The sequence below is a fragment of the Emys orbicularis genome, chromosome 6 (genome assembly GCF_028017835.1).
Source record: "Emys orbicularis isolate rEmyOrb1 chromosome 6, rEmyOrb1.hap1, whole genome shotgun sequence".
Classification (NCBI taxonomy): domain Eukaryota; kingdom Metazoa; phylum Chordata; order Testudines; family Emydidae; genus Emys; species Emys orbicularis.
In genome coordinates, this window is record NC_088688.1 from 105,467,592 (window position 1) to 105,494,359 (window position 26,768).

General features: G+C 45.0%; 1 protein-coding gene across 1 annotated transcript in view; it reads right to left on the reverse strand.

Annotated features, from left to right (window-relative positions):
* The window catches only part of SH3GL2 (SH3 domain containing GRB2 like 2, endophilin A1), a 39,244-nt gene extending 19,273 nt beyond the window's left edge, over positions 1 to 19,971 (reverse strand). The window contains exons 1-2 of the mRNA XM_065406423.1: positions 19,906 to 19,971; positions 12,020 to 12,092 (exon numbers count right to left, since the gene is read on the reverse strand). Coding sequence (XP_065262495.1) covers positions 12,020 to 12,092; positions 19,906 to 19,914 — 82 coding nt within the window. The 5' untranslated portion in view covers positions 19,915 to 19,971. The remainder of the gene's footprint in view (positions 1 to 12,019; positions 12,093 to 19,905) is intronic.
* Between the last annotated feature and the right edge of the window lie 6,797 nt (positions 19,972 to 26,768).

Consider the following 26,768-nt stretch of genomic DNA (forward strand, 5'->3'; position numbering starts at 1 on the left):
ATGTAATTTTCCAGTGTGTACAGACCAGTTCTCCATATCTCATTCACTTTGGCAGAGAACTCACAACACTGAAATATATAAATAAGAATAACAATCAGTTTAAAAAGCTGCCATATTAGGAATTTAAAACAAACATCGCCAGCGGCTTCAATTTCTCACTCTTTATATCTGATGTCACATTCCTTCTGCATTACTTTTTTTAAGTTAGCCACATTCAACCCTGAACTTTCATCCTATTCATTTTTTGTCCCCTTCAATCTCCCGTTAGGTTATTTTCATGGTTAGGCAGTTCTATAATGATTTTTTTTCCCATTTGTGATATCCTCAAACCCAACTTCCCTTTCAGCAAATTCACTGCTCTTCTGTTAACAATATGCTTTCTTTTCCCTGGAGTGTGACTTCATTAGCTTTCGAGTAAGGCAGATCGGTAATGCAAAATCAAGCTAACCACACCATCATGAAAAGCTTGTCCTATTTCCCATTTCTTCGTTCCAAGTATATACCAATGCCAGGTAAAAGATTTTTTTAAAATTTGATATTAAAAACTAACTGTCAAACTCAAGCTTTGCTAAACTCTCACATCCCAGCCTGCAGAATCAGATCTCCTCAGGGTGCATCATATTAATCAGTAGAGCTCTACTTCATCTCAACCTTCCCCCCCTCCCCCAACAAAAAATATTTTATCCAAGAAAACAAGTTTGTGCAGAAAAAGTTTGTCTCCTTAGAAATTTTCTGAATTTTCAATGAAAATCAAAATCCAAGCCAAATAGGAAATGTTTCTGTTTACAAAAAACAATAAACCTGTGTGTTTTGTTTTCTGAAAGCTGGCACTTTTGTGGTATCTCATCAAAAAACAAAACCAAAAACTAATTGTAAGAGGAAATTTGGGGGAATTTTAATTCTGGGAGAAAAAAATGGTGTTTCTCAACCAGTTCTATTTACTAAGCAGATTTCCAATGAAGCCATGGCCAGATTCATTGCTAGCTCCAGTTGCTTTATGCCTCTCCTGCTTTGCAAAGCAACTGTAACCAAGCAGTTAAGTTGGGTGTATGGCTACCTTTGCAGTGCAAGATAGCTGTAGAGCAGCCAGAGCTTGTGGCTGAATCTGGATCACACTGTTGAATGCCTCAGGCTTGAAAGGAGCTAACAATTTTACCACTATGTCCATAACATGTATCAACCTTATTGCTTTCTCTGCAGAGTGCTTGTTGATGATGATGAGCAATGAAGCTTTGGACCCTGTAATAAACAGTGCTCCATCAGTTGACATAAAAAACACGTTAATTACCATTTTCTTCTGTTTAGTGCTTCTTAAACTCATAAATATCCTTCTCTCCAGGTTTCATCGTCAGTGGCAGTGTCATCAGATTCTTTACTGCTGTGGTCTTACACACAAATATCTCCAATTAAGCTGTGCCAGTCACATTCTTTGATTCATCAAATTGGAGGGAATCTGTATCATGCAGATTCAAGTAATTTTCCAGTAGTTAGAAGACCGCCAGTGATGCAGCATTCCTAGTCACTATATTTGCACACAATTGTATGTCATTAACTGAAAACACAGGGCCTAATTTTCCTCTCATGCTAGTTTTACACTGGCATAACTCCATTGACTTCAGTGGAGTTGTCACTGATTTGCACTGGGGAAAGTGAAAGGAGAATCAAGCCCTTAATTTCATGGGTTATTTTGGAAATCTTTGAACCGGGTTTGAATTGTTTAAGTTACTGCCTCATTTATGACTGCACCATCAGTGACTACTTTCTCAAGTTTGGCAAGTTCTGAAAGGTCTTTCAGTGGCAGCCTTCTATTCTTTTAATAGTTTTTAAATAATGTCTGCTAAGTAATCAAAGATCATTTACGGCCTAGCTTTGCAGACTCCACTTCCAATTCCAGTCTGCAGACTAGTAAGAGTGGCATTGGTTTAGCATGAAAGAGGGACACACTCCTCCACCAGTAGGGTTACCATATTTAAAAAATAAAAAAAGAGGACACTCCACAGGGCCTTGGCCCCGCCCCTTTCCCACCCCGGCCCCGCCCCAACTCCGCCCCTTCCCTGCCCCAACTCCGCCCCTTCCCCCAAAGTCCCCGCCCTAACTCCGCCCCCTCCCCTGAGCGCCCCGCATTCCCCCTCCTCCCTCCCAGCCACGCAAAAAATGGCTGCCCGAGCGCTACCGGCTTCACGGTTTGCCGGGCAGCCCCCAGACCCTGCGCCCCCAGCCGGCGCTTCCCCAGTGCAGCTGGAGCCCGGGAGGGGAAGAGCCCGGCCGGGGGCGCAGGGTCTGGAGGCTGCCCGGCAAACTGTGAAGCCGGTAGCGCTCGGTCTTCGGGCAGCCCCCATGCCTCCGGACCCTGCGCCCCCGGCCAGGCACTTCCCCTCCCGGGCTCCGGCGGCTGCTGTGCTCCCTGAACTCGTGGGCTCTGTAAGCGCTGAGCTGCCCAAGCACTACCGGCTTCGGGCAGCCCCCATGCCTCTGGACCCTGCGCCCCCGAAGCCCGGGAGGGGAAGTGCCTGGCCGGGGGCGCAGGGTCCAGAGGCATGGGGGCTGCCCGAAGCCGGTAGCGCTCGGGCAGCTCGGCTTTTACAGAGCCCAGGAGTCAGGGAGCACAGCAGCCCCCGGCGCCCGCTCTAAGGTAAGCCAGGGAGTATTTTTCCCGGACATGTTCAGCTTTTTGGAAATTCCCCCCGGACGGGGGCTTGATTACCAAAAAGCCGGACATGTCCGGGAAAAACCGGACGTATGGTAACCCTATCCACGAGCCTTGTCAGCAATCCCTCATGTTCCCCACTGTTCACGAAAACCAACTGTTTGGTTTCTATTTGGAAGATCGAGCTCAGTCACTCATGATCCCATTTGGCTTGCTTATCTCTGAACAAGAAGTTACCGCAATCCTCTGCTGCTCCCTTCCCCAATTCATTGCCAGGGTCTCTTTCCCTCCCCACCACTGGCAGTGACTGCAGTGAGGAAGGGCAGCTACCTGAACAATACAGGACAGCTTCATTACACTGTCTCTTCTCCACATAAGCTCACTGTAGGGCAAAAAGAGCTGCTGTAGCCCCTTGTCCCTTCTCCCCGTCCTCTGCAGGCTAGGCTGGCCAGCCCTGCATCTTCCTTTTTACATTCAGAGTGTGAAGACCTGAGGAGAGGGAAGAGACAGGGAAACAGATAATTTGCCCCATTCACAGGCCAGGGATCTTCACCCTCTTCCTTCAACTTGAAGGGCCTGCAATTCTGCTCTGTTGCATTCCCCTCACTTGGCTGCATTAGCTGGTCTCTCTCGGTCAGACACTGCAAGGGAGCTGCAGAGAGAGCGGCCTGCTCTTTTGGCTAGAGGGGTGAGATATAAAGTGATTTTGCTTAAAACATTTATCTGACCTAACTGCACCACCTCAGCCAGAAGACATTCAACTCTCTCTCCCTCTCTGAAATAGAATGTCTCCTGTTAACTCAGCCCTAAACCTCCTAGTTCTAGTTTATACACTGCATTCATGCTCTATTACATGGAGCAGGGACTAGAGGTCCAGTGTCTAGTTCTCCCCTCAGTCTTTCCCTTTCGCAAATCTCTCAGGTCTCAACCCTGCACCCATTAAAAGTAATGGGAGTTTTGCAATTGATTCAGCACGAGGAGGAACAGGCCCCTGGCCAGTCACTGAAATGGGGATAATAAATAACAATAATAATAATCCCCATCTCATAGCGATATTGTGAGCCTCCAATTCCCAACTGTTCAAATGTGCTGAGTGCAGCCTCTGAGACTGTGGTGGCTCGCATGGAAACAGCTTCCAGCCCCACAGAGAAGTAAGCACTTCATAAAGAAAATAACTTTCCTATTCTCCTCACAGCACAATTTGAGTCAATACTCGAACATGAGTAGAATAGAGGCATCTACTTTGTTAACTGCAGGGTTTTTGTTTGAATCAAAAGTAGTTTCAGTCGGAGTCACAGCTCCTCACCTCTCAGCAGCAGGCAGCATGGTGAAGTAAAAACTGACAGTGCTGACTGCCACACAGATTGGACTTTCTAGGAGTTAGGGATGTTATTTATTTAGGCTATGACGATAACCATAGGAGTTCTGTTAGCAGCTCTCCCTGCTGCTAGCAGAGAACTACCAAAAATGTAGAAATGCAGCCGCTAGCAGGATAGGGCACTCCCAGGCATAACTCCTCACCTTTGCTGTAACCACCAGCTGTGCCTTTCCCACCCAGTGTTATGGTGGGAGGCAGGCTCCTGCAAGATTCCTGCCTGTGTCACGGTGTGGGGCAGAGGAAAGGAACCACACGCCTGTGTCATAGTATGAGGACATCTACCCACCAACCCCCTGCTGACCACTTCTGTGTCATGGTACACAACAGGAAGGAGGAAAGGTGGTAGCAGGGAGACCATTCCAAACCCCTCTGCCCTCTCCTGTGCACTTCTAGGGGGAAGAGACTTCTGTGAATATATAAAGTTGAAATAAAAACGTGTGTGGGGAGCTGCCTAAAGTGGGAATTGAACCCACAAGTGAAGACTGCACTGCATAGCAGCACCCCAGGGCTCTAACTGCTTTTGTCAGTAGGCTTGCTAGTAATCAGCTTTCTCCAGAAAGCCTCATGGCAGGGTAGGGGCAGTCAGAGAAGTAATGACAATATGTTAGCTGTCTATTAATTATACATGTTTTACATCACTGTTAGATTCACTGGTCTACAATTTTTGAGAAGTCGTCTGCTTCAGAGATAAAATGTGCTATTTATTATGTATTTTGATGTGCTGAATTCAAATATGACAATTAAAACAACTGATTGGCTACTGTTTCTAAGATATTTAAGTTTTTACATTTTATGTCTATGTATATTGTGTAGATAGTAGAGTTTTAATCATAAATTGTAAACCTAGGTCTTTTCATGTGTTTATGGTTGCTTTACATGATAATATTTCACCTGTCCTCTTTATGTAACACTTTAAAAATCAGCAAAAGGGTTATATAAATAAAATTTATCATGAAACAAAAGGCAAAAAACTATTCTGTACATAGTTTAGTCCTATTCAGTGTCTACTCGGCACTTCTTGGCTTGTCTCTTGTATTCATTAAATGGAGCATCTCTTGTCACTGACCAGCAATAGTCTGCAAGCATTGATGGGCTCCATTTGCCCTGATAGCGTTTCTCCATTGTTGCAATGTCCTGGTGAAATCGCTCGCCGTGCTCGTCGCTCACTGCTCCGCAGTTCGGTGGAAAAAAATCTAGATGAGAGTGCAAAAAATGTATCTTTAGTGACATGTTGCAACCAAGGCTTTTGTATGCCTTGAGGAGGTTTTCCACCAACAACCTGTAGTTGTCTGCCTTGTTGTTTCCGAGAAAATTTATTGCCACTAAATGGAAGGCTTTCCAGGCCGTCTTTTCCTTGCCACGCCGTGCATGGTCAAATGCATCATCTCGAAGAAGTTCACGAATCTGAGGACCAACAAAGACACCTTCCTTTATCTTAGCTTCACTTAACCTTGGAAATTTTCCACGGAGGTACTTGAAAGCTGCTTGTGTTTTGTCAATGGCCTTGACAAAGTTCTTCATCAGACCCAGCTTGATGTGTAAGGGTGGTAACAAATCTTCCTTGATTCAACAAGTGGTGGATGCTGAACACTTTTCCTCCCAGGCTCCAATGACTGTCGGAGTGGCCAATCTTTTTTGATGTAGTGGGAATCTCTTGCACGACTATCCCATTCACAGAGAAAACAGCAGTACTTTGTGTATCCAGTCTGCAGACCAAGCAAGAGAGCCACAACCTTCAAATCGCCACAAAGCTGCCACTGATGTTGGTCATAGTTTATGCACCTCAAAAGTTCTTTCATGTTGTCATAGGTTTCCTTCAGATGGACTGCATGACCAACTTGAATTGATGGCAAAATATTGCCATTATGCAGTAAAACAGCTTTAAGACTCGTCTTCGATGAATCAATGAACAGTCTCCACTCATCTGGATCGTGAACGATGTTGAGGGCTGCCATCACACCATCGATGTTGTTGTAGGCTACAAGATCACCTTCCATGAAGAAGAATGGGACAAGATCCTTTTAATGGTCACGGAACATGGAAACCCTAACATCACCTGCCAGGAGATTCCACTGCTGTAGTCTGGAGCCCAACAGCTCTGCCTTACTCTTGGGTAGTTCCAAATCCCTGACAAGGTCATTCAGTTCACCTGGTGTTATGAGGTGTGGTTCAGAGGAGGAGGATGGGAGAAAATGTGGGTCCTGTGACATTGATGGTTCAGGACCAGAAGTTTCATCCTCTTCCTCGTCTGACTCAAGTGAGAATGATTCTGGTGCATCAGGAACCGGCAGTCCTTCTCATTGGGGTACTGGGCGTATAGCTGATGGAATGTTTCGATAATGCACAGTCCACTTTTTCTTCTTTGACACACCTTTCCCAACTGGAGGCACCATGCAGAAGTAACAATTGCTGGTATGATCTGTTGGCTCTCTCCAAATCATTGGCACTGCAAAAGGCATAGATTTCCTTTTCCTGTTCAACCACTGGCGAAGATTTGTTGCACAAGTGTTGCAGCATATGTGTGGGGCCCACCTCTTGTCCTGATCTCCAATTTTGCAGCCAAAATAAAGGTGATAGGCTTTCTTAACCATAGTGGTTATACTGCGCTTTTGTGATGCAAAAGTCACTTCACCACAAACATAGCAGAACTTATCTGCATTGTTCACACAAGTACGAGGCATCTCTGTTCACTTTGGCTAAACAGAAATGTATCCCTTTGCAAAATCAAACACTGACAAATAAGAGAGCACAACACTGTATGATTTCTAGACTGATATAGGGCAATTTGTTCAGCAGAGTGATGTAAGCTTCGTTATGATTGCATCATCCATGACTTCTAGGAATAACATGATGCAATTCATATCATGTAGGACGCAATACCAGCTTCAGATTGCATCATTCATTGTTTTGCCTAAAAAGCAAGTACTGTCCAAACCCAGTCATAGATTTATTCATAGATCCAGTCAAAGATGTATTTTAAATTGAGATCCCTTCCCTTTATAACTCACTTATCCTCCGCCATTCCCAAGTCAAGGGTCGTATATACTGACCCAATAGCATATCTTGAAAACTAGAGCCAATCAACAATTTTAAGCATCATTTTCGTTCTCAGTGACCCAGAATTAGTAAAGTTTGACTACATTTATTTCAGAAGCATTTTGGCTGTAGAGCAGTGTTATTGATCTGTTTCACACAGCATATGGAATTCTTACAGGATTCATATATAGTGTTGATACATTACATATGACTCAAATGTTCCAGCTCTATAATATTTAAAATAGATTTTTATGATTTTGCCTTGGTTCCTCTTGGTTAAGCTGCCTGCCTGTTGCAAGTGCTGTCTGTTCTTTCTGTCTGACCTCTGCAAGCCAACCATTGCAACACTCATAAATGGACCATTCTATCACACTAGCTCAGTGTTTCTCAATGACCAGGGTTCCTGAGATGTCCCTGACACAGTGCAGGAAGGCAGCAAGCCTATCCGTGGTATCAAAAAGGTTGAGAAACACTGCAGTAGTATATCCTTCCACCAAACCTGAGGCTTCTGAGTGCCTGTAGCACCAATCTGACAATGAGCTCCATGCTGACAGACCCTGCACAAGCATGGAGCCTTACTAAAGCATTGTGCAGCACCAAGGCCCGAGGAGGGAATCCTGTAAGGTGTGGCAGCCATGTGTGCATTTTTAAACATGGAGGAATGATTTTCAGAAGTAACTTGGGGTTCTTCAGATTTTGGGTACTCAACTCAAGAGATCTTTAAAGGGACTGATTTTTCAGAAAGTGCTGGGCATCTGGCCTCTGCAAATCCGCCCCTTTTAGATGACTCAGGTTGGACCCCAAGAGACTGAGGCACCTCAAAATCATTCACACTGCTGAGAATCTTGGCCAGAATATAACCAATGTAGGCTCCCATTCAGCAAGTATTTCCTGAACTATGTATTAGAATCACATTTGTAAGATCTGATTTTGTTTCTCCTTTTTCTGTTTATATATGTTAATGGTCATATTTGCCCGTTTGCAGAAGTAAGACCCACAAAACAGGAAGATATGACACCTTAATACTCACTCACTAAAGGAGAATGAAGATTGGCCATCTACCCTCATAAGAAATTTGTCTGGTTAATGGCCTTTTATTTTATTTTACGCTATGGCAGATGTCTATACACTTCCACAGACACACAAACCCATTCAGCTGTTAGCTAATTACTGCACAACAAATAATATTTATTCAAATGAAAGCAACAAGTCCCAGGAACTGAGTCTTATGTCACACAAACTGGTTTAATACTACTGCAACATCACTGACTTCATAGTGATTTCAGCAGAGTTACAACTGGTGTATACAAGATCAGAATCAGCCTCTAGGTTCTTCCACGATGCAGACTTTTTAGCAGGGTAATGAGAGAGAGAGGAAGGATAGTCTAATGGCTAGGGCACTCTAGGACTTGGGGGACCTGAGTTCAAGTCCCTGCTCTACTACAGACTTTCTGCATGACTTTGGGCAAGTCACTTAGGCACTCTGGGTCTCAATTCCCTGCTTATAAAATGGGGCTTATAGCAGTTCCACACCTTACAGAGTGTTTTATGAAGATGAATACATTAACCATGATGCGGAGCTCAGATAAGATGGCAATGGGAGGCACATACGTATCTAAGATAGATAGAACAGGTCTTAGCGCACTAGTTTGGGAACAGAGGAGCAAAGGGTACATCTACACTGGAATAAAAGACCTATGGCACAGCCATGGGTGGCCCAGGTGAGCTCGCTCAGACTTGTGGGGCTAAAAATTGCTGTGTAGTCATTCAGGCCTGGACTGGAGCCCGAGTTCTGGGGGACCCCCCTGCAGGGTTCCAGACTTGGGCCTGAATGTCTACACAGCAATTTTACAACCCCAGTCCCACGACCCTGAGTCAGTTGACCCGGAGCAGCCACAGGTGTTTAATTGCTATGTATACATACCTACAAAGGTTAAATGATTTGCCCAGGAAATCTGTGGCAAAGCAGTGATTGGAACCCAAGTGTCTCAAGTACCAGGCTACTGCCTTAACCAATGGACCACCTTTTCTCTCAGGACTTCCTTCTTCTGATTTTATTCCTGTCTGGCATTTACATATCCTTTAAAACAACCCACTGAAAGCTAAGCAACAGCTTTCCAGACTAAATTGAACTTGGACAGCCACACTTTTCATATGTACTGGCTTGCCCAAGTTCTTCTCATAGTAAGTCATTGGTGTTACTGGGAGACTGCTGTGGCTGTGTATGATCTTACGGGAACCCCTGATGGAAAAGGTTTAAGAGACATGAAGCCCAAAGGAAATACTTTAGCTATCCCTGTGGAAAAGTTTGGCTTATCCTGGGTAGCTCAATAGAGATGTCTGCTCAGGGTACAGTGGCAGTTAGAAAAGGAAACTGGATGTGTGAGGTCTGTTAAAAAAATGCAGTTTGTTTGAAGGCATTACAGTGGCAATGGAACACTTTTTTGACACTGCTACGTTCACCTGAATTTAAGAAACATGTAGGCTGGAATTTTCAAAGAAGTCTGGGTGAATTAGGTATGTGTGGATGAGTTGGCTACCCCCATGTCCCCTCTTGTGGCTGGGTGCCTCTGCTCTGCCTTTATTCTCCCTCTTCCATGCCCTTTTACAGAGACCCCACACACTTGCTTGTCCAATCACCACCCTTATAGGGGCTTAGGTTTATTCAGATAACTCAAAAGTAGAACTCAGAGTCCAAGGCATGGCTCTTACCTCGGAGCCTGGTGAGTGAAAGGGTTCCTTCATCTAGCCTTTTCCCTTTTTTCAGTGAATTTTTAGGAGGTGATCCACCCGGGTTTCGGCTTGCCACTGTCCTGCTCGGAGCTAACTCCCCTGTAGACTTACAGAGTCAGCTCTCTCAAGCAACTGCTTCAGCTCTCTTATAAAGGAACTAGCTGCTTGTGGTTCTCTCCCCTCACCAGGTGTCTCTGGTTAGCTCATCAGGCAAGCCTACCAGGTTTCAAGTCTCCTGCTGGCATCTCCCACTCACTCCCTTTTCTCTCTCATAGTGCTCAGAACCACATCAAATTTCAATGGGAACAGGGTGCTGAAGTCCCTTTGGTTCCTTTGAAAGTCTGAGCCATAACTGAGATTGAAAACAGTCAGATAAGAGCAACAAAGATGGTTTACATATGAAGGGAGAGGCAAAAATTAGGATTATTCAGTCTTGAAAGAAAGGAAGAGTTAGGTGGATTGATTTAAAGGTGAAGTTCAAAGGGTTTGCTTTTCAAATTTGTTTGTTTTAAATCTCCAAGATTCCAAAAGTTGATAAACAATATGTAGCCATTGCTCACAAATGTATTGAGTGCTGTATATGAACAAAAAATTACCCTAAAATATTTGCTGCCTTGCTAAGGGCCCGAGATATAAACCCTTTGGTCTCAATGGAAGTCTTTCTACTGACCTCACTGGGCTTTGGATCAGGCTATAAGGGTACCTTTACACAGGAACAAAAGACCTGCGGCATGGCCACAGCTGGCCCAGGCCAGCTAACTCAGGCTCAGGGGCTAAAAATTGTCACATAGATATTGATGGAGCCCAAGTTCTGGGACCCTCCATCCTCGCGGGGTCCCAGAACTTGGGCTCCAGCCTGAGCCCAAATGTCTACACAGCAGTTTTTCAGCCCTGGAGTCTGAGCCCCATGAACCTGAGTCAGCTGACCTCGGCCAGCACTGTTTTTTTAATCCCTGTGTAGACATCCCCTAGACAATGAAAAATTTAGAACTGTATAGTTCCAGGTTTCTCCCAGGCTTGAAATAACTTTCCCATTCTAAACCCCTATCTTGATTTCCCTGATGCCACTCACAAGGTAGGAGTCTCAGGTTCTTTTTGGGAAGATAATTTTATTAAAATACAGTGACAGCTACACTTTAAAGTAACACTCGCTCAGTGGGTAGCATTAGATTATAACTCAGGTTACATGGGTTCTAGTCCCAGCTTTACCACTGTATGACTCTCAGCAAATTACTTTCCCACCCTATGCCTAAGTTTTCCTATCTATAAAATGGAGAAAATGATTTATTGATAAAGCACTGAGATTTACTGGTGAAACATATTATGTAAGAGGTAGGCATGATTATCATCTCCTTTTTTGCAATCTTATAATCAAGTTTTTAACTTTCAGCAAAACCTTTTCAGTTCACTTTTAAAATCATGATGCAAAAATTAATCAGCCTCTACTTTCTACATTGTCCCATAACAGGAGAGTGGAGGATCAGTGAATTTAATTATAATCAAATCTCATGCTCAGACACTGCAGTAGCCAGGAGAAAGTATCTGCAATGAAACTGATACAACAGATTAACCTTCCTGGCAACCTCCTTTCTTAAACAACTACCCAAACCATCCTGAAATGTATTGAGTGCAACTCTATTTCACCTGTTTTAGGAAATGACCTCAGTTAAACAAGTAATTGTTGTAAGGTCTTCGAATGGTCACATGAGATAGACTTCACCAAGCTCGGCTGAAAATTCAGGAGAACCCCACACCACTTCTTCACCCACATTTTAACTCTCAATGTAGCCTACACTGATTAATTGCTGGCTACTGGGAAGGATAGAAAACTATACTTTATAATTTGATATGGATGGCTGTAATTCTGAATGATCTGATGCTACTATTGGCACAGCTGGCCTTGGTATTACAGAAACCAACAATACCACCTGATCTCATTTAATGTATTTCACTCCAACGTAACTCCATTAACTTTGTGTTAATCCTAATTGACACCAGCATAACTGAGATCAGAATCAAGCCATGTATGTGCAAGACAGACACATACACACAATACACTGAAACATACTCCACCGGGGTATACAAAAAAAACTAGTTCCCAAGAGAAGGGTGGTTAAGTAGTTACAGTGGCAAAGGCTACTGACAAATTATCCTCTAAACTGGAACAACCAAGAAAAGGTAAATATCTTTAAAGCATTCTGCGACTCGCTTAGAAGTTTCATTACCTGGGTTGGGCTGAAGATATTCTACTGTCTTGGTCATTACTTCCATCACAGCCCTGCTGGTGACATCTACTTTCTGAAATTAAAATGAGAAGAACATAAAAAGAAGAGAAAGACAAGATAGACAAAAGTGAAATTTTGAAGAAAACTCATTTTTCTTCTTCTTAGGTTTATTCCCCTGAAGATTCTCGTTGGGGAAGGTGCGTGACAAGTGCAGCAGTGGTGCTGGGCGGTGCGATAATAAGCTAACATACCTGGTGAACTGTTATACTGCACAAACAAGCCATCATCTGAGTTGGAGCAGAACCACATGTTTGTAGGCCCTGGTTCCCAAGGAGATTTCAAACACTAAGCAGCAATGAGAGCGGAGCAGTGGTGAAAAGAGATCTTTTTCTTCAAGGGAGACCTGGCCATGGTAATCCATACCTCCCCGCTGGACTACTAGTTTCTCTATGTCTGACCATTTAACTCCCTGCAGTTGGTCTCCTGAGAGAGCCTGATTGGTGAGCTGCTGTCACACCAGTACATCATACCCTGCACAGGCTTCCCAGCCAAATGCCTCTTTTCTCTAGCTAGTGATGCCAGACTCAAATACCCCTCCTCATTTTACAGTCAGCTGAACAATCTGCCTCTGGAGATTAACTGAAACCATATTATATAAATCCAGAAAAACATGCTGCCCTTCTTTAGAATCAGCTGACATGTTCTCACTTGAATGATGGCAGAAGTTTGTTACTGTGCAAAGGTCCTGCAGCGGCAATATAACCTCAACATATTGGCTGCTGTAAGAAGTCTGCCATGCACTTGGGGTTTTGTGGCTCTTTGGATAAGAGCAGGAAGTTATCCTGAGTAGTCTCACTTTCTTTTCACAAAAGCAGCAATTCACAAAACTACCAATATATTTATTTTGACTTTATAAATACACCTGTAACACAACAAAGAACAAATGATAGGCCATGCTGAAAAACATCTCAGAAATACCTCTCCCCAGCATGCTTTCACCTTCACAGTTATGTTGGGACTCTGGCTTTGTTTCCAAGATTTGAATTGTGTTCGTAGTAAACTTTTCTATTATAATTGCTCATATTTTTGGAGTCAGTGAGCTCTCATGTACCTTTTTGATATCTGTTCTTGCACCCATTTTCTTTAAAAACACTTAATTGTTTTTAATGTGATGGGAGCATTTTCTAATTGTATCTTCTCCAGAAGCTTTTCAATAACGTTGTATTGGGGAAAATATGTGTAACTATATTTTATATGTTTAAAGAAATACTTATTTTATAATTTATTTCTTTAACAAGAAGAAAAGAACAGTTTGAGATCCCAGATCTGTAAGGGCCAGATGAATTTGATTCTGAGCATCCTCAACACCCACTGACTTCCTTGGGTGTTCCAGGTAAACAGCACTTGCCAGGGGCTACGCAACACCTCTGAAGATCAGGTCCAAAGAGAAATATGTTGCTCTTAGTCTGCTTCCGTTGATCTGTGGCTCTCTATTACGTATTGTGCATGCTGCACTTATGCAAATACCTTGTTGTACTTCTCTACAGTGAGCCTCTCCTACAGTACATCTTCTGTCCTGTGGAGTGAATTTCTCCAAACAGTACATTTTTATTTAAAAAAATAACACCTGAGATGAGCTAGTCACAGCTTCCTCTGCCTGCTCTCCCTCCCATTTTATCTTGTCTTTATCATCTGCCAGCTCTGGCTCCCTCCCAATAGCAAAGGGCAGCAGGGAACTGGTGGCTCAGAGTAACAGGAGTAGCTGAACTTCCTGGTAGTGAGCCCAGAAGTGGCTCTGTGTTGAAGAGCTGAGTAGCAGAGGTTGTAAAGCAGGCAGGGACTGTGCATCAGGGGACAGAATACTTCCAGTGTTTACTGAAGGGCTGGAAGCAGGTATCTTGGATAATGAAGAAAGACAGGAGAGGAGTTTTCTCTGCTCCAATCCCTCACTTTAGCATTCTCAAGAAGAGTAATCTCATCCTTACGTTTCTAAGGGCATGGCTACACTTGTGAGTTAGAGCGCATTAAAGCAGCCCCGTGCGCTCTAACTCACGATGCGTCCACACTGGCAAGGCACATAGAGCGCCCGGACTCCGTGGCTAGAGCGCTCCTGGTACTCCACCTCGGCGAGTGGAATAACATTTGATGCGCCCCTGCTGGAGAGCTGCAGCGCCAGTGTGGACGCCCTGGTCTGTTAATGTGCTCTGATCGGCCTCCAGAAGTGTCCCACAATGCCTGTTCTAGCCACTCTGGTCATCAGTTTGAACTCTACTGCCCTGCCCTCAGGTGACCAACCGTCAGACCCGCCCTTTAAATTCTCTGGGAATTTTGAAAATCCCCTTCCTGTTTGCTCAGCAAGGCGTGGCGTGCTCTCAGTGCATCTTTCCAGGTGACCATGCCTCCACGTGCCAGGCGATCCCCAGTATGGAGCAATGGCAAGGTGCTGGACCTCATCAGTGTTTGGTGGGAAGGAAGCTGTCCAGTCCCAGCTGCGCTCCAGCCGTAGGAATTACGATACCTTCGGGCAGATATCAAGGGACATGATGGAAAGGGGCCATGACCGGGACGCACTGCAGTGCAGGGTTAAAGTGAAGGAGTTGCGGAATGCCTACTGCAAAGCCTGTGAGGCAAACTGCCGCTCTGGTGGTGCCCCCACAACCTGCCGTTTCTACAAAGAGCTGGTTGTGATACTTGGGGGCGACCCCACCTCCACTCCGAGGACCACCATGGTCAGAGCCCAGTTCAACAAGGCAGGCGGAGGAGGAGGAAAGCGGGAGCGAGGGTGCTGAGGAGGAGGAAGACACCCCGGAATCCCTAGATGCATGCAGCCAGGAACTGTTCTCAAGCTAGGAGGAAGGTAGCCAGTCACAACAGCCAGTGCTTGGGGAAGGACAAACACCAGAGGAGGTTCCCGGTAAGCGGCTTTTATTTTGGGAAGGAAGTTATTTGGTGCAGGCTCTTGGGGCGAGGAGGATTAGGGCTGCATGCATGCCTAGATGAGGAATAGGGCATTTATGTGCTCTCTCACATCACGGTAATTGGCCTCAGTGATCTCTTCAAAGGTCTCATCCAGGAGTTGGGCAATGCGCTTGCGCGGGTTTCTTGGGAGAGTCACTGTGGTCCTTGTCCCAGTCAGGCTAACACGTTCACGCCACTGTGCCGTGAGGGGCGGGGGGACCATTGCTGCACACAGGCAAGCTGCGTATGGGCCAGGGCAGAAGCCGCATTGCAGTAGAAGACCCTCCCTTGCTTCCCAGGTCACCCTCAGCAGTGAGATATCTTCCAGGACGAACCCCTGTGGAAAATGTGGAGACAGTGTTCAATATAGGGGCCCCCTGCAGCTGTTGGCTCTCCCCAAGGCACAGAAACCCAGAGGACAGTAACGGCCGTGAAACAATCAGTCCCCCTTGACCCTGTGCTTACTCACCATTTTGGGGCTCCCATGGGTTATTTGCGCTCTCTTTGGGACGGGCAAATTATGCTATAGACTGCTTGCCCTGAAGTACGGGGGAATCATTGCTCTGTCTGGTGTGAACAATGCTGTCTCTGTGTTGCATTTTGCCTTTACAGATGCAACCTTGAGATCTCAGCTGTCCGTGTTATCACCGGCCGATAGACTGCAGAGAATTAGGAAGAGGCCACGTAGAAGCAAAGATGACATGCTGCATGAAGTAATGCAGCAGTCACTTAACGCGAATCTAAAAGCTCGGAGTGGAGGGAGTGTGAAAGGAGGATCCACCAGCAGAATGAAGAGCGCCGGCACAAAAGCGCAGAGCTCCGGCAGCAAAGCACGGATCAGCTGATAAGCATCATGGAGCGCCAAGCGGACTCGATCCAGGTGCTCGTAGCCATGCAGGCGGAGCACTACCGCACCTGCCGCCCCTGCAGTCCTTGTCCCAAAACTCTTTCGCTTGTGCTCCCATGTCACTTCCAACCCACTTTCCCCAACATCCGGGTTCTTATCGCCACCAGCTGCCTCCAACACCTGTAGCTTCACCACCCAGCCCCGAAAACTACGACCCTTACCCACTGAACTCAACCCCCATCACCATGCAATATAGCTATCCTGAAGTGCAGCACTCATTGCACAGCACTCCAGACAGGAAGGCTGAGTATGATAACAGGACATACACAAATCTGTGATTGTACCATTCCCCACCCCACCCCCTTGCCCTTTCTGTTTCCCAAGCAGTTGTGTTTCTTTTCAATAAATGGATTTTTTGGCTTTGAAAACATTTTTTGTTATTGCTTAAAGTAAAAGATACCTTAGCCCAGGAAAGCAAGGAATTGCAAGTCAGCGTAGCAAACACAGATTCCTACTAACATTGGAACCACTGCACTTTACTCCCGGGCAGGGCACCAGACATTACTGGTGGCTTTCAGCCTCAAATTGCTCCCTCGAGGCATCCCTAATCCTTGCAGCCCTGCACTGGACCCCTCTCTGGCTGTTCAGATTCAGCCTCCAAGTGTTGAACCTCCGAGTTCCATGCCTGAGTGAATCTTTCACCCTTCCCTTCACAAATGTTATGGAGGGTACAGCACACGGATATAACCGCGGGGATGTTGTCATCGGCCAGGTCCAGCTTCCCATACAAAGAGCACCAGCGGACCATTAAACGGCCAAAAGCACACTCCAGTCATTCTGGATCAGCCTGTTGTTGAACTGCTCCTTGCTGCTGTCAAGGCTCCCTGTGTAGGGTTTCATAAGCCACGGAATTAAAGGGTAAGCGGGGTCTCTAAGGATCACAATGGGCATTTCGACTTCCCCTATGGTGATCTTCTCATCTGGGAAAAAAGTCCTAGCTTCCAGCTTCCTGAACAGGCCAGTGTTCCGAAAGATGCGTGTGTCATATACCTTTCTGGGCCAGCCTGCGTTAATGTCAATGAGACGCCCACGGTGAGCCACAAGCACCTGGAGAACCTTCCGATTAATGTACTCAGAGGCTAGGTGGCCTGGTGCCAGAATTGGAATATGTGTCCCATCTATCACCCCTCCGCAGTTAGGGAAACCCATTTGTGCAAAGCCATCCACAATGTCATGCACGTTACCCAGAGTCACGGTTCTTCTGAGCAGGATGCAATTAATGGCCCTGCAAACTTGCATCAACACGATTCCAACGGTCGACTTTCCCACTCCAAACTGGTTAGCGGCCGATCAGTAGCTGTCTGGAGCTGCCAGCTTCCAGACTGCAATAGCCACCCGCTTCTCCACCGGCAGGGCAGCTCTCAATCTTGTGTCCTTGCGCAGCAGGATGGGGGCGAGCTCCTCACACAGTCCCATGAAAGTGGCTTTTCTCATCCAAAAGTTCTGCAGCCACTGCTCGTCATCCCAAACTTGCAGAACGATGTGATCCCACCACTCAGTGCTTGTTTCCCGAGCCCAAAAGCGGTGTTCCATGGTGGTGAGCATGTCCGAGAATGCCACATGCAATCTCATGTCGTATATGTTACTCGAGTAGATATCATCATCGGAGTCCTCACTGTCAGTTTGGATCTTACGGACTCGTCAGCATTTCGGGCTCCATTCCCGCAGACCGAAAGGGAAGACAGAGTGCGCAGTACAAAAAACATTGAAAGATGGCGCCAAATGTGGACTGAAGCACAGGGATTGCTGGGATGCGAACTGATGCATCATGGGGCATTGGGACAGGACCCAGAATGCCAACCATCCCCCCACCCCCTTCCCACAAGCCACAGCGCCAGAATGGGAAAAGGTGCTCTGTGGGATAGCTGCCCATAATGCCCCGCTCCTAATGCCGCTGCAAGTGCGCTTGGAGCTGTCAGGGTGGACAGACTGCAGCGCTTTCCCTACTGCGCTCTCCAAGGGCTGGTTTAACTCAAAGCGCTCTACATTTGCAAGTGTAGCCACGCCCTAAGCCTCACAAGACTTCTGTGGAAGGTAAAGTTGGTGAAAAATTTTGTTTTAAAATGTACTAATTTGTAATGTTTAATTCCACCCCACACGTATGGAGACTGCACAGCTGAAAAGACTGATCACGGGGTACAGAATCTCACTTGTTGACTATGTGTTGCAATCCAGATAGTAACACGTTAGTTACTGTGGCATATCATGGTAGCTCAGTGAACTATGGAATACGAGCTGATACCTGTAGTCCTTTCCTAGCAGAGTGCTGTCCATATGAACAAAGACCTCTAGATTCTGCTCTAATTGGCAACCATATCGGCATATTAGCAGAGAGACCATTGAGTGAATGGCCATGGGGACTGAGCTGGTCACTTCTAGAGCTGTTCCCTCTATGTCAGAGTTGAAGAACTATGGTGTGGGTTGGTGCATATGATTTTGTTGTTCTGTGGATAAACAGCAGATTTCATTCTCTAGGTCTGCCAATCTCATATTGTTCACAAGCATAAAATGGAACTCCCCCTTAACTAATTGTCCTAGTTTCCATTATAAATCTCCCACTAGTTTTCCACTGCTGAGAACCTTCCCAAACAAATTCCGTTTTTGATGATAATTTCTCTGTTTTGCCTCAGTGCAAAAAGCAGCAAAATAAATTCTACAGATTTTAAGTGATGTGAGCAAGGAAAGGCCCCTACATTCACGTTTCCTCTATGTTCAGGGTGACAATTTTGCATAGAGAGGGAGAGCTAAACATATAGGTGTGGAGTGTTCACCCCTCTAGATGAAAGATTGGGTGTACACACTGTCACGGGATGCACCACTCACCATTGGTCTGGTGTCTCCTCCTGGTCACTCGGAGGATTAGCTCTTGAGGCAGATGCCTCCTTCTGCAGTTTGCATGCCGTTGCTCTGACTCTCTCTCTGGTCTGCAGCCCCTTTCTCGCTCCAGGAACTGCAGCGTACTCTTCATGGTTTAGCCCTCAGGCTAGGTCACTCAGCATTTCCCCCCTTCTGGGGTACAGTCCTTCAATTCTCTGTCACTCCCATGGTGACCCAGGCAGTCTTCCAGTTCACTGCCCCCCACTTTCCACTCTCACTGCTTCCTCCCTGGACTGCTTTCTACCACTCTGGTTCCCTGCCTCTCTCTGGGTGTATCAACTCCAACCCCGCGCTTCCACTTCCCAGGGAGTGACTGCAGCCTGCATGCCTCTGCAGCCTCCAAACACTCCTCTGTTTTCCCAGGGAGTGACTGGCCTCTCCCAGCAGCAGCCCCTGTCTGTTGCTAGCTACCTGGCTTTATAGCCCTCCCCACACACACACACATTCCTGCCCAGCTAAGCCTTCTTTCAGTTAGCTCCCTGCTCTCCAGCTCCTCCTCCAGGTGCAGTCTGTAGAGTTAATTGGCCTACCTGGCCATCTTAACTCCTGTCAGTCCGGTGTGGGTGGACACTCCATCACATAGACCCACACAGTATTGTGCTCCCTTTTCTTCCAGGAGGGATTCACAACCATGGGAAGGCAGGTGCTGTTGTCACTTTCAGCATCTGTGGAGTTTCTGATGGGGGAAGGCATCTCTTAACTGCAGCTCTAGATCCAAAGGAGCCCTGCTCAGTGAAGGCTGCTTGGGGGATGCTCTGAAATTGCAAATATCCTAAGCATCTTGGACACATTCTTTCCTCAGCCAGCTCTGACCCTCTTAACTGACCTCGATGAGCTGAGGATTGTGGGATCTTTGTGCCATAAGAATATCCATCCATCCATTCAGGCAAACTCTCTGCTTCCAGGAGTCCACTACAGTGGATTAACTCATGGCTAAATTGAGGCCAATATCACTGATCTCTGTATGTAATATTTGTTTTTTATATTTCTTGATTAGCAAATAAAGGGGGGTAACAGACCATAAGTGCAACTGTGCTGTATAATGATTTAGGAATATAAATCAGGAGACTTGTGCTGCTAAGTCACTAATCTTTTTATGGTGGGATGTAAAAAATAAACAACTAATACTTATGTTCAGACTTACCCTCTCCATTTCTTTGAAGTCATCATCTAGCTTAGTTCCTTCTGCACCTCCAACCTTCTCACTCACTTTCTGTGGATTAAAAACAAAAGGTAAGATCAGTGATGACTGAAGATCTACCCAGAATTCTCATATATACATTGGTTTCCGGTGCAGAGGTATTTTCCTATAAGAAACTAGCTGGTATAGTGACTGGATGCATCAGCCATTCACTTCTGCAGAACTGAGTTTAAATATGACCTATGTCAGGAATGAAAAATAGCTTTGTGGATTATTCTCTTAGGCCGCAATCCTACATTGCTGTCAATAGGACTACACATAGTGCGTGACATGAAGCACACACAGAAGTCTTCGCAGGATTGGGGCTCTACTCCTTTAAATCTGGGGGGGGGGATGAACCCAGGATCTCAAAGAACAAGTCTTTACTGCTTGAACTAAAGGACCATATCCATTACCTCCGAGCAGAATCAGTCTCACAATCCCCTATATGTGCTCTAGCTACTTGAGGGGGGCAAACAGACACACAGCGTGTTAGGGTGGGTTGCACACTCCCCCTGGACAGGGATGCTCCTCCTGACCTTCAGATGCATACCTGGCTCAAGCCAGAACTCAGCCTCGTATCATTACGAATCAAATTTACATCCCAATTTTTCCCTAAATAAAAGAAACATCCATAAAAAAAAAATCATTCTCATACCATGCATGGGATTGTAGTAACTACATGAACAAACACTTCATATCAGAAAGCAGTGGTGGTCATATGAGCTATGTATAAAAATATTAAACTTGATGAAATTTCAGTTGAAATAAGGAATAAAGTGAATTCCGGTGACATAGCTTTGACAAGTCTTCATTTCTCACAAAATGTTCAGTGTGGAGATGATTTGGAAATGATTTTGTGCTATCCTTTCATTTTCCTGAATCATGTTGGAACATATTAAATTGAGTATTGTTTCTCGTCAACAATACTAATGATAATGGTGACCGTTATACAGCACCAGTCACCATGAATCTGTAGGAAACTCCTACTACAAGACAGGCCCAACAAAGAAAGTAACAGAACACCACTAGCCGTCACCTACAGCTCCCAACTAAAACCTCTCCAGTGCATCATCAAGGATCTACAACCTATCCTGAAGGACGATCCCTTACTCTCACAGACCTCGGGAGACAGGCCAGTCCTCGCTTACAGACAGCCCCCCAACCTGACGCAAATACTCACCAGCAACTACACACCACACAACAAAAACACTAACCCGTGAACCAAAACCTGCAACAAACCCTGGTGCCAACTCTGTCCTCATATCTATTCAAGGGACACCATCATAGGATCTAACCACATCAGCCACACCATCAGGGGCTCATTTACCTGCACATCTACCAATGTGATATATGCCATCATGTGCCAGCAATGGCCCTCTGCCATGTACATTGTCCAAACCGGACAGTCTCTAGCAAAAGAATAAATGGACACAAATCTGACATCAGGAATTACAACATTCAAAAACCAGTAGGAGAACACTTTAACCTACCTGGTCACTCAATAACAGACTTAAAAGTGGCAATTCTTTAACAACAAAAACTTCAAAACCAGACTCCAACGTGAAACTGCAGAACTGGAATTAATTTGCAAACTGGACACCATCAAATTAGGTCTGAATAAAAACTTGGAGTGGATGGGTCATTACAAAACCTAATTTTACCATACTAATTTCCCCTTACTGTTACACCTTCTTGTCAACGTTTGAAATGGGCCACCCTCATTACCACTACAAAATTGATTTTTTCCTCCCTTGGTATTCTACTGTTAATTGAATTGTCTCCTTAGACTGACCCCCCACTTGGTAAGGCAACTCCCATCTTTTCATGTACTATGTATATATATATACATACACACACACCTGCTACTGTATTTTCCACTCCATCTGATGAAGTGGGCTGTAGCCCATGAAAGCTTATGCCCAAATAAATGTGTTAGTCTCTAAGGTGCCACAAGTACTCCTTGTTGTTTTTGCTGATACAGACTAACATGGCTACCACTCTGAAACCTGTAATAGCACTGTTAGTCACAATGGGCCAAATTTATGACTGGTGTAGCTCACAGAAGTCAATTAGATGGATTTGACCCACTGCCTGTTCTCATCATACACTGTGTCTGCATTTGTCATAATAAATTACACACTTTCAGTTTTTCACTGTAATTTGCAATTCATTATACTGTACATCATTTAATTTTACATATTCTTCTATGAGTCTCATTCTGATCTCTCTTACACTTGTTTTATACCACTATAACTACTGAATTCAGTAATGTTACTCCTGTTACACAAGTGTAAGTGAAGTCAGAATAACACTTGTGTTTCCACTTGGTTTCAACCACCCGGTTTTCTTTTTGGCTAGCTTGGCAAGCAGAGGGAAACCTCAGGGGAGGTGCAGTCTGGCATTTTACTGTTTCATAGGAGAGGGGCACAAGTTCCTCTTTCTATGCTTGCCTGTGGTGAACAAGATCCAGAAATGTGATTAAGCTCATCAAGTTCATTCATTCTTGTAAATCTGCAGTGCTGCAAGGTACCCGCACTTGTGTGTGCAATGGCTCTGCATTAGTAAGTGCTCATTACCTGCCAAATAGAAAATAGTTGTAGCTGCTCTTTGTTTATTGTTGTGACGGGCTGGATCACAGAAACCCCCTTGGGAACTGCCAACTGATGTGCCAATACTACTTCTGCCCCTGTTTTCCCTGCCAGCTTGAGACTCCAGCACCCCGTCTTGCTGAACCAGACATGCCAGTCTGCTCCACTACAGACTTGGGGTCTGAACCATGTGCCCCAAAGCTGCAGAATTAACCGAAAGCAACTTACAGAAGTGTTCCTGTCTTTAACACTCAGATGCTCAACTCCCAATGGGGTCTAAAGCTCAAATAAATCCGTTTTACCCTGTATAAAGCTTATACGGGGTAAACTCAAATTGTTCGCCCTCTATAACACTGATAGAAAGATATGCACAGCTGTTTGCCCCCCCCCCAGGTATTAATACATACTCTGGGTTAATTAATAAGTAAACAGTGGTTTTATTAAATACAGAACGTGAGATTTAAGTGGTTCCAAGTAGTGACAGACCGAACAAAGTGAATTACCAAGCAAAATAAAATAAAACACGCAAGTCTATGTCTAATACAGTAATAAAACTGAATACAGATAAAATTTCACCCTCAGAGATGTTTCAATAAGTTTCTTTCACAGACTGGATGCCTTCCTAGTCTGGGCACAATCCTTTCCCCTGGTACAGCCCTTGTTCCAGCTCAGGTGGTACCTAGGGGATTTCTCATGATGGCTCCTTCTTTCTTCTGTTCCACCCCCTTATAGATCTTTTGCATAAGGCGGGAATCCTTTGTCCCTCTCTGGGTTCCCACCCACTCCTTCTCAATGGAAAAGCACCAGATTAAAGATGGATTTCAGTTCAGGGGACATGATCACATGTCACTGTAAGACTCCATTACCCACTTGCCAGCACACACATATACAGGAAGACTTACAAGTAAAACCAAGTCATCTGCAGGCAATTGTCCTGGTTGATGGGAGTCATCAAGATTCCAAACCACCATTAATGGCCCACACTTTGCACAATTACAATAGGCCCTCAGAGTTATATTTTATATTTCTAGTCTCAGATACAAGAGTGGTACATTTATACAACTAGGATGACCACACTCAGTAGATTATAAGCTTTGTAATGATACCTTACAAAAGGCCTTTTGCATGAAGCATATTCCAGTTAAATTATATTCATACTAATCAGCATACTTTCATAAAATCATATAGAGTGCAATGTCACAATTGTCAACTCCTCATTGAGTAGTATCCAAAACCTGACTAGTACAGCTTCATTCAGCTGTGTTAATCATGCACCAATATTAGGTGGCTTCCACCAAAAAAAAGAGGAAGCGCTTTACTTATCTCGTTACCCCAATAAAGACTGGATTGGCAGAGCTGAAAAGCTTCTGTTCAGACACACTCCTGCTGTTACTCTGAATACAGATGAATCTGCATGGTCTGCACTACTGAATCAACATGAGCTAGCACTCAAAGAAAAACGGTTACTTACCTTTTTGTAACTGCTGTTCTTCGAGATGTGTTAGAATCATAGAAGATTAGGGTTGGAAGAGACCTCAGGAGGTCATCTAGTCCAGGTCATCTAGCTCAAAGCAGGACCAACACCAACTAAATCATCCCAGCCAGGGCTTTGTCAAGCCGGGCCTTAGAGGTTTTTAAGGATGGAAATTCCACCACCTCCGTAGGTAACCCATTCCTGTGCTTCACCATTCTCCTAGTGAAATAGTGTTTCCTAATATCCAACGTAGACCTCCCCCACTGCAACTTGAGACCATTGCTCCTTGTTCTGTCATCTGCCACCACTGAGAACAGCCGAGCTCCATCCTCTTTGGAACCCCCCTTCAGGTAGTTGATGGCTGCTATCAAATCCCCCCTCACTCTTCTCTTCTGCAGATTAAACAAGCCTCATAAGTAATGTGCCCCAGCCCCCTGATCATTTTCATTGCCCTCCGCTGGACTCTCTCCAATTTGTCCACATCCTTTCTGTAGTGGGGGACCCAAAACTGGATGCAGTACTCCAGATGTGGCCTCACCAGTGCTGAATAGAGGGGAATATGCAGCCCAATATGCTGTTAGGCTTCTTGGCAACAAGGACACACTGCTGATTCATATCCAGCTTCCTATCCCCAGGTCCTTTTCTGTAGAACTGCTGCTTAGCCAGTCGGTCCCCAGCCTGTAGCGGTGCATGGGATTCTTCCGTCCTAAGTGCAGGAATCCTTGTTGAACCTCATCAGATTTCTTTTGGCCCAATCCTCCAATTTGTCTAGGTCACTCTGGACCGTATCCCTACCCTCCAGCGTATCTACCTCTCCCCCACAAGCTTAGTGTCATCTGCGAACTTGCTGAGGGTGCAATCCATCCCATCATCCAGATCATTAATAAAAATGTTGAACAAAACTGGCCCCAGGACCGACCCCTGGGGTACGCCGCTTGATACCGGCTGCCAACTAGACATCGAGCCATTGATCACTACCCATTGAGCCCGACAATCTAGCCAGCTTTCTATCCACCTTATAGTCCATTCATCCAATCCATACTTTTTTAACTTTTAAGTCATCATCTGACGCTGATAGCAATCTAACACACACAAAAGCTCATCCTCAGTCAGCCTGATCAGCAATGCACCTTTGTATTCATCAATATACAATTATCAAGATATACATAGTTTTTGATAGAAGTACTGTGTGGTATTTTTCTTGCATTTGAGAAAATCTATTGAAAAAGCCTTGTCAAAATAACAGGCCCAAATTGCAGGAGGAAATAATTCTTCCCTAAGCAAATCTTACAAATAGTTAGTCCCACATTTTGGAATGTAAATATCCTGCAATCTGCAGGAATGTATATTCGCAGGGAATTTTAACCTACACAGATCCCTTTGTGGGAGTTTGCTAAAGAAGTTTGGTGAAACCTAGAAAGTCAATGCAAATTTCCCTAAGAATTCCATAAACACTGAGAAAATTTTGTTCCGAGTACGGAAATAACCCGAATACTTAATGCACAATGGGAGAGAGTTACAAATTTACAAGTTCCAATACCAAACTTCGGGGGGGAGGGGGGGGAATAAGAGGGAGGGAAGACCTTTGCAGGCTCACAAGGCTAGCTAGATCCATAACTGTCCATGTGTACAGACAGTTACTCAATGAACACATTAAGCACATGCAATTGTGCCTTTGAAAATCAGGCTCAATATTCCTCCCTAGGTTTCAGAACCTGTAATTTGTCATAAGAAGAAACTCCCTTAGTTTCCAGAGAAGAAACATATGGATGAAGGAGTATTAAATATTATACTCCATCTGCATGGGGAGCTGTTTAGCAGTCTAACCTAATTATACAGGGGAAATGATCCCAACACCCAAAATCTTGATTCTGTCTCTTACATGGCAGTTACTTGTTTTAGAACACTGTGTTTGACTTCGTTTCTGAAGGCAATTAAGATGAGCCACAGAGGAATAAGAGTCATACAAGAATGTGATCAGTTTAAAATGTATGAACGATTATTTGCCAGAACGGAGCTGTCCTTGTGCAAGTTCAAATCTAGAGAAGATCCCAGATTAGCTGGGACTGAAAGGTCACTGAAAGGCAGAAAGCCCTGGCATCCGTCACAATGCTGACTGCAGGCTGCTGATGTACTGAGGAACACAGAGGTTTCACTGCTGGCAGCTTATCAAGGTGGTTGGCATTTGATTAAACATTTAAAATGAATTTTTCTTCACAGCATTATAGAAAACCTGCCTGTACAGAATTCCTACACAGAAAACTCATTTTTAAGACAATACTAAAAAGGAACAGTGTACTACAGCAGGGAGTGTTTCCAAGCGGTCAGATCAAGGCATTGGCTGTTCTCAAACTCAGGTCCCAGTTTTGCCACTGAGTTTTGTAATTTGTGCTGTGGCTCTGTATAGCTTTTATCAAGTCACTTGGGACATGTCTACACTACAAAATTAAATAGACCTAGTTTACAATGGCATACAGCCACCACAGTAATTACATCACTTGTGAATATCTACACTTCGTTCCTTGTGTTGGCGGTGCACATCCTCACCAGGAACACTTGAACCGATTGAACGGTCAGTGTGGAACATTGTAGGCTGGCTTCTGAAAGCCCGCAACAGTTGATGTAAGCAACACAGTGTCTACGCTGACGCTGCATCAACCTAACTACATTGACATTGACTCTACGCCACTTGTGGAGGGGGGGGTTATTAAGTCGGTGTAGCAGGCAAGTTACGTCGGTTGGAGCGAAATTTTAGCGTAGAC